The sequence below is a fragment of the Silene latifolia genome, chromosome Y (assembly GCF_048544455.1).
Source record: "Silene latifolia isolate original U9 population chromosome Y, ASM4854445v1, whole genome shotgun sequence".
Lineage (NCBI taxonomy): Eukaryota > Viridiplantae > Streptophyta > Magnoliopsida > Caryophyllales > Caryophyllaceae > Silene > Silene latifolia.
The window spans coordinates 463,266,511-463,275,287 of NC_133538.1; the positions used below are offsets into that span (position 1 = coordinate 463,266,511).

General features: G+C 36.1%; 1 protein-coding gene across 1 annotated transcript; it reads right to left on the reverse strand.

The window, feature by feature from the left end:
* Positions 1–1,685: 1,685 nt before the first annotated feature.
* LOC141627155 (uncharacterized) lies at positions 1,686–8,203 on the reverse strand. Its single transcript, XM_074440592.1, has 4 exons — positions 8,096–8,203; positions 7,936–7,964; positions 1,890–1,987; positions 1,686–1,790 (listed from the first exon to the last, which is right to left on the reverse strand). Exons 1-4 carry the CDS (start codon positions 8,178–8,180, stop codon positions 1,715–1,717), a joined length of 288 nt encoding a protein of 95 aa, XP_074296693.1. The 5' UTR covers positions 8,181–8,203; the 3' UTR covers positions 1,686–1,714.
* Positions 8,204–8,777: the final 574 nt, after the last annotated feature.

The following is an 8,777-nucleotide window of genomic DNA, read 5'->3' on the forward strand; positions in this document are numbered from 1 at the left end:
TAACTAATTATTCTACTCTAACATGATTAAATTATACTAACTAAACTACTTACTAACATTAAACATGAATTAAACCAACAAAGATTAAAACTTTAATTAAATTAAAAACTAGATCTATGAAGATAATAAATAAAAACAAGAACATAATAAAAGAGAGGGAATAAGAGAAATATACCAAGCTTAAATTAAATGGGCAAGTGGAAGTAGATCTTCAATGAGAATAACAAAATGATTAATTTTGAGCACAAATTAATTGACTAATTTAATGTAAGGGAAGAAAAATTGAGAGGAAAATAAGATGGTTTTCTATTGCTATGAACTACTCCTACTGTCTACTGTTTTTTTTTTATTTCTCCTCTTCTATTGCTGCGGCTAAAAGTAAGGGTTCCTTTTGTTTTCTGATTTCTTGCGTTTTATATCTCTCCCAACACAAAACGTAAAAATACAAAACTGCCCCTCACTTAAACTCAACAGAAAGAGTGATTCCAAGGGCAGCTTTGTCATTTCACGTCTTCTTTCATCAAAAATCACAACTGTTGTGAAATGCAGCAAGGGGATACCGTCTTTTCCCTTCTCATTTCTTCAATCATCAATCAATTAAAGGCAACCAAATTGCTGCGGATTCCATACTCATGAATGGCCCAATGGAGATGATCTCGATGGCTTATGGGGTCATTGAATATTGATGGCCGAACTCGGGTTTGAACGGTCGTCGATATTGAGCTTGGTGGTCGATTGAATGCGGGACGGAGATGGGTGGCTCTTTGGGTTCACCACGGTGGTGATGGTGATGAATGCGGGTTGAATTGATCGAAATTTGGGAGAATTCTTTGGTTGTTGTTGTCGATGTTGTTCTTTGGTTTTTGACATTGCAGGTGGCGAATGGTGTTGGTGGTGGTGTTGCGTGAATGGAGGAGCAGAGAAGATGCAAAATGATGGTGGCAGGGCACGATAATGGTGAACTCAACTCGGGTTTTGGAACGGAGTTGAGGAGCAGGTGAATATGGTGATTAATCTGTGATGGTTGAATGAAATGGGGTTTAATGGTGGCATTGAATGATGGTTACGGGGCGATGGTAGGGTGATGATGAAGGTGGAGGTGGATGAATTGGTTGATAATGTCGGGTCTTTGCTTGATGTTGCTCTTTGTTGAAGATGGAGCAGCAGGCCAGTGTTGGCAGTGATTGATTGGGGTTGGAGGATGAACATGGTGATGATGACGAGTTGACTTTGATAAAGTCAAAGATTGACTTTGTACTTGCCATTCTTTAATATCGTCTCAAACTCCGTCTTGCTTTCCCGTTTCACCTACACATTAAATTAGAATAATAATAATAATAATAATAATAATAATAATAATAATAATAATAATAATAATAATAATAGTAATACTAATATTATAAAAAACCGACTAATTATAAAATATAACTAAGACACCTAATTATTATAAATTAGTTAATAAATGAGCTTTTTAATCATTTAAGCACGCAAAATCGAGTCGAAATAAAGTATAAATGAGGGGTAAAATGTGACCAAAATACTACTCATCAACCAGCCATGCATTCTCATAATGTCAGCAATTTTCACTTAGTTGTATGCATTTTGACCAGTGTACACTGCAAAAGGCTGCAATTATATAATGAGCGCAATTGATTGAGAAACATGTTAACAGAACTCTTTCAACACAAAACATTAAAATGCATGGCAACGGATATCAAACCTCCGATGAGTTAGCAGAAGACTCGTCTGATTCCATTATAGAAAGAGCTGGGGTATTCCACAATCTCACTCTGAAGTAAAAATACACATGCCAAAGCAGAAAAGAAGCAATTAAGTAAATGAACTAGGCAATAACAAAGAGCCCTTATTCAAAGTACATTACAACTTACGTGGAATCAAGTCCACATGATACAAGAATGCGCCCATCGGTTGATACTGTTATGCCCTTTACTGGACCTTGGTGACCAAGGAAACGAGAAACAGTCCGCGTAAATGTTGAAACATATAAAGCACAAGAATTGAGCAAGTCACTAAACCAGCAACATATGAAATGAACATAAAAAAAAACAAGAGGATCTTGTATACAATTCTCTATTATCTTTTGTAGCAGCTTAATTAAGCCCATGGAATAGGCTAAAATCAGTATCTCATACAAGCTGAAATTTCACAGGATATGTCATATACACCCTACCCCCTCCAAATTTGCTGAAATGCAATGTCCAACAATCCAAAAGGTACGACATCAACCATTTTCATTTTCTAGTTGTATTTTTTTGTATCTTATAGATGCCAGTATTAGAAAAACAAGGGTTTCTAAATAAATTTGGATATATCACAACAGCTGTGTTGCCTGTGTATAATAAGGTTTATAAAAGCCCCCACCACTTAGCTATATCACAAAAAAAAAAAAAATTATACAATGAGGTATACACAAGTCCCTAATAGAGAAAGTGTATCCATTTAACATTCTACTTTTAACAAAATTTATAAGCTTATTGCAGAACTAAACAGGTGGAAGCCTAGGGAATCTTAAAATATGGGGATTTCTTCATACTCAGGGAAAATCAGAAATTTAACTTGGACAATGAGTGGAAAACAGAAGCAAAATCCATCAAAAGACTTTTATGAGATTGAATGAGGAATTTGAAGGGCCGCCATAGAGCAACAAATATAGGAAATGGAAGACTAAATCTACGTTAAGCTTCCACGGAAAAAACACCACAAAGGGCATGCACAAACCATTGTTTTTCACTTCTTTTTACTTGACTGATTTTTACTACTAGTCTGTTCCCTCTTCATAGAGAAGATCACAGGCATCACACATGCATGGTGTTAATATTAACCTAAATATCTAAAAGACCATATAATAGCCACAATTAAAGAAGAAAATAAATTACGTAAAATGGAAAGGGCATACCCGTAATTTTAAATTTAGAGGCGACACCAGATAGCAACCAACTAATCAAGGTTTGAAAGGTACAAAGACCATATTTTGACGTAGTATTAACCGTATTTATTATATGCAATAATAACCACCAATTTCAGGATCATGTCTAAAAATGAGATTTAATGACAAATAGAAAAATGGTCAACAAAGGATAATTCTCCATAACTTTGCAAGAATTCCGTTTAGGTACAACTCCGAATATGATCAGGAACTGGTTACGAAATGAGACGATAGATTTACTTGCCTTTAGGTACAACTGAAACTCAAAGGAAGACCATGTTTACAAGAACAACTGCTCTCCCTTGTCTAATGCCATTCTAAAAAATCTGACAACAGCCAAGTGTAAGAAAAATGGCAAGTGAAAACAAAAACTGCTCCTCATGAGCAAATATAAGAAAGCTGGTCTTTAAGGCAGGAATCCTACTATGAGTTTCTATATTATAAACTTTTCTAGTTTGGATCCCTAATTTTGGAGACGTCATATTAAATTCAAGAACCTGTAAGGCTGTAACTTTCTCCTCTGAACGAATTATAATTCCCTCAATATGTCATATCAAAGTCGATGATCCTAGCCTTCCTATGAAATAACAATCATAAGACATGGATCCCTAATTTGGGAGATACGCACGCATTCGCGCCTGATAGATCGTTAGAACATTAATGTGTTCGGTTTGTTTGGAAAGTTCTCCCTAGGTTCCATTGTGAAAAATACATGTTCCGCTTAGGCTTGTTCCATTTACTCATGTATATTTCCTGATAAGGTATGTTTCAAGTAGACCTGTCAAACGGGTCAGGCGGGTCGGGTCCTGGGTCGGGTCAGAATACGGATCGGGTCAAATGGGTCACGGGTCGGGTTAGGGTCAGAATATGGGTCAAGAAATATATTTTAACGCTTTTTTTAATTAAAAAAATACTTTTTAAAAAATAAAACATATTTAAAATTAATATTTTAATCATATTCAACGTTTACATTAATAATATTGACATAAGTATTAAAATAAAGTTTTTTAATAATTATTTTATTATTAAATATTATAAAAGCTATATAAAATTGACTTTTTAATTGTGTTTGTAATTTTATGTAATAAAAAAATAATTTTTTAACTATTTTTTCAAATAAATATATAAATATTAATATTTTAATAAAATTCGTGATTTACCTTTGACACAACGGGTCAACCTGTCCGGGTTGGGTCTCGACCCTAAAATAACAGGTCATTTCGGGTTCGGGTCAAACGGTTTGCGGGTCGAAAAAACCGGGTTTGTAACCCTAAAAACGGGTCGGGCGGGTTGGGTTTTCGGGTCGGGTCGAGTTTTGATAGGTCTAGTTTCAAGTGTAAAAATTACAATTATAGCCTTCACCGAACCCACCCACACCCACAGTCATCCACTTAACGAACTCCAACTACCCAACCTACCAACACACAGACCCACCCACCAATAAAAACCACCCAAACAACCCACATCCGGACATTATTAGGCCACCGCCAACACCACCCCCTCATATCCAACCATTTTCAACCTCATCCACAAATCCCTTACCTCCACTCTAGCCACCTCCACCCTTATTCTGCCCTGCTTTCCAAGACCTAGCCATCTTCACCTCGCTATCACTCACTTACCTCCAGAAATGGGATCCTCCCGCCTCGCTCTACATCAAGAAAAGTAGTTTGATGAGATGAGAACAATGGTGACGGGTTGTTAGGGGCTGTGTGGGCGTAGGAAATGAGTAGTGGGTGGGTTGGTTTTATTTGGTTAGAAGGGATTCCCTGGCTGGCAGGTGGTGTGGGATTTTTTGGAATTATTTGGGGTGTGCTGAGGAAGGATGAGGGTGGTTGACACGCCTAAAATGTCGCAATAAAAGACGGCCAAATTACCAATTTATATACCACAATACGTACTAATTAATACTAATTATAAACTAGGAAAGTAGTAAGCAATGGGATCGAACCCAAGAGAAGGGGGGTTTGCAATGGTGTGTTAATTAGAGCAAGTAGAACAATTGTGACAAGTTAAACAACAAACTAGTATGTAAAAAGAGAAGGGGGGGGGGGTTGGTTTGGCTTTGAAAAGTAACAAAGACAAAGAACAAGAGTAAGCAACAAGTAATTAAACAAGCAAGTTTTTGAGATGGAAATTTATCAAATTTGAGAGAGACTTAATCCAACTCAATAAAGTGAGACACTTTAGTTAATAAAACCACAAATTCATTTCTTTAATTATATATTATCACCCTATTGTGAAGATAAATCTTCTAAATCTCCTTAATAATGGCCAAATGACAAGGAAATCAAACTTAATCAAATAACCCAACTTATCAATTCTACCAAGTAGAAATCACATACATTGGTCAAATTAACAAGAAGATATGAGCACTAGAGATTCAATAGGGGTAATTAGACACAATGAAATCACGATTAATGCCTAATTACAAGTTAATCCTTTACTTGCTAATTAAGCCAAGAAGAAATCACATTCATTAGCAAAAATAACAAGGTGTTGCAAAGATGAGATTACAAGGAAATCACACTTAATAATCCCAACAACAATAAATTAAGGAACTTGATTAATTAAGCAACAAGGAAATCACACTTAATTACTCAATGTAAACAAGGATTCCAAAATTCAAACAATAATAAAGCAAAAGGATTAACAATGATAATGAAAATTAAGGAAAGATTAAGTAGTCTTACAACCAAAGATTACACCTTTGAGCCGGATTAAGAATAGGAGATTAGTTCTCCATAGTAGATCTAAACCCAATCAAAAAGATGAATAATTCCCAAAATTATAACTTGATTAATTAAAATGAGCATAAGATGTCTTAACCTAGAGGAAAACATCCTATATATATAGCCTAACATAACCTAATAATCATGGGCTTAACATAGGAAAAGCCCGTAACGCAAAATGGAACAAACCCAGAAAACTCGCACCGTGCGAGTTCTAGGGTCTGGAAACTCGCACCGTGCGAGTTCTGGCCTGGAATGCGCTTTTCTTTCGTGCTTTGCTTGATCCTTGGAAGACTTTCTCATGGTATTCCTTCAATGCTTGTTCTTCACCCTTGGACGCTTCTCTTGGTCTCTTGGCTCCTCATTCTTCACTAGAAATCGTGCTAAATGATAAGGCATTCGGAATTGGTTAAATAACGTGAAAATCATCAAAAACCGTCACCAAACGTTACCAAATGAACTCCAAATGATGCCAAAACAATGTAGAAATAGGAGCTCATCAGTGGTCATGGCTGAGGAGGGTTGAGCTTTCTGTACCACAATTGAGGTGGTTGATCAGGTGACTTTGATGGGCTGGATCGGGGAAGGGGAAGCAGATGGGACACATGGGAGTGGGTTGCTGCTTTGGTTGGGGAAGAAGTGGGCTGGAGGATGAATGTTGAGGGTGAATTGGTACATATGGTTTCTACAAAAAACTTTGTGCCAAAAACACATGTATACTGTTGGAGTTTGTGTCCTCCACAAATTAGTGTGATAACATTTGTAAATCTCTTACAGGTTCACAAGGGTATACTTCGTATATTTAATCAGTTGATTAACGTTTACCTAATAACGGTTGGCTTGCTAGAAAGTTTGACGTTATTATCATACAGATGGCGGTGATCAACTGGTCCCTAAAGGTCACACCTATAAGATGTGTTTGAGAAATGTGGTTATAGAAATATAATCACATTGATGCCCAATATGACTAAATAGTTAGTCAATGTGTTGATGAGATAATTATTTAATGAAAATTAAATAATATTAGTTGAGACAATTAAGCTAATCAATTAAATAAATTAAATATAATAAGTTATATTTAGTTAAATATATGTAATGTTAGCTTAGACAAATTAATCTGTTAATTCGTAATTAAATATAATCAGTTATATTTAATATCAACAAGATGAATGTGTCATAGTGGTAATAGTGAGGGTACACATACCAAGAGGTCATGGGTTCGATCCTCACTAGATGACAATTCAAAACATTTTATATATTTTTGGAAAGACCAAAAATAAGGAGATACACTCCTTATTTCGGTCAGTTGGGACGAGATTAGGAAATATATTATTCTTTCCTAATTGACTCCAAATTTCGGTCAGTATAAGAAAGAAAAGGGGAGAATTATTCTACCCTAATTCTTTTTCGTGACCTAGCCTCCTCTCTCATCAGAAAAAACACAAAAACAACTAAATTTTACAGAAAATTTTAGATCAATTCTAGCACAATCAATAGGGCATATCTCATATCGTCTTGGGTGCAACTGATAGGCGAATATCAATTTTGATATTGTTCTTAGGCCAATTTTGCTAGGACCGAAGGTTAATTCTGAATCCTTTATACTTTGTTTATGTATTTTGTTTATGACTATTGATCATCACTGTTAAATTCGTTATAATCCTTCTATATTAAGGGAAGTATACAGATTATTTCCCACATATACTACCATGTGGAACAGCGGAAGTATATAATTTCAGGTCAATCGCTCCCATGACTCTATGAGCATGATTCAAAAGATAATTGTTTACCTAAGATCATAAGCTTTTTTTAAAAGCATATAAATCATAGAATTTGGATACGTAGAGCTAGATAAAAGGCAAGTAATATGACACCTTGCCCTTGATATAGCTAATGACATACATTTAAGCTTGAGGCCTTGATTACACAAGAAAGAGGGGTACGACTCGTAATTGTAAGCAGACCAGCTGGATCATAAATGAGCATCCTACTTCTATGTTCTGAACTCCTGAAGGTACACTCGGGTACTCTAGCATTTTACCATATCATGCTATGAATCAAAAATAAGTAAAGGATAACTAACGTGCTGTCCAAAACAGAATTTCAGTACATCTAGTGAGAACAAAACCGAACTACTATCCAAAATCACCAAAGCATATAAAGCACGAAAATGATAAGCGACTCTAGACTCTACGGACAAAGACTCCACTAATGTGTGCCTGTATTAGTATGAAGACATAAACTAGGGTTAACATACCTGGAAGATAGATCCCAAAGCCGGATTTCTGCACAAAAAAAGAGAGACAAAGAGACCAAAGCATCAGATAAAAAGCAGCCAGCATGATACATATAAACAAAGATCATCACTTAAACGTGACACCTAGTGAGCCATTGCCACAAAAAAAAAACAAGGTACCTCCGTCCATAGAACCCGAAAAAATTCCTTTCAAGTGATGTGGGTTCTTAGCCATACACGAAATAGCCTCATAATGTCCTTCCATTGCTCCAACAAACGGCCTGGCAAATATCTGTCAAAAACCCTGATATTCGCATTACGACTAAACTACACCACCCATAAAACATACGAAACGGATTAAAAAGCGTGGCAATCAAGTTGATAAAGTAAGATACCTTTTCCAATTTAGTAGCATTAAGAGCACGAGTATACTGAATTGCCTTGAGCATCCGCAAAGTGAGGCTCCCCATATTTTCTCTTTCCTTTTTTATTCATTCACCTCATTTTTCACTAACTTTTCCATTTACCCTCCCCAATTTATATCTACATCTATTCAATAATGGGGTTCCACAATAATATTAACACCCAAAAATTTGGGAGCCTCCCCAAAAGCAACTCAAAATATCTTACTTTTTCTTTGGGAATCTTCCCTACAAATAGAGGAGCCTCATTTGTTGGGAGGGGGTGTGCAATAATGGGGTTCCCCATTTGAGAGAGGGAGGGCATATGAGGAGGTTAACTTCCCACCTTTGCGGATGCTCTGAGGGCGAAGACTGCGATCCAAATTGCGAAACACCCTCTAAATTAGGTTTTTTTTGTCAAACAACACCTTATAAAATTGTGTTTTGTGAAACACCACCTT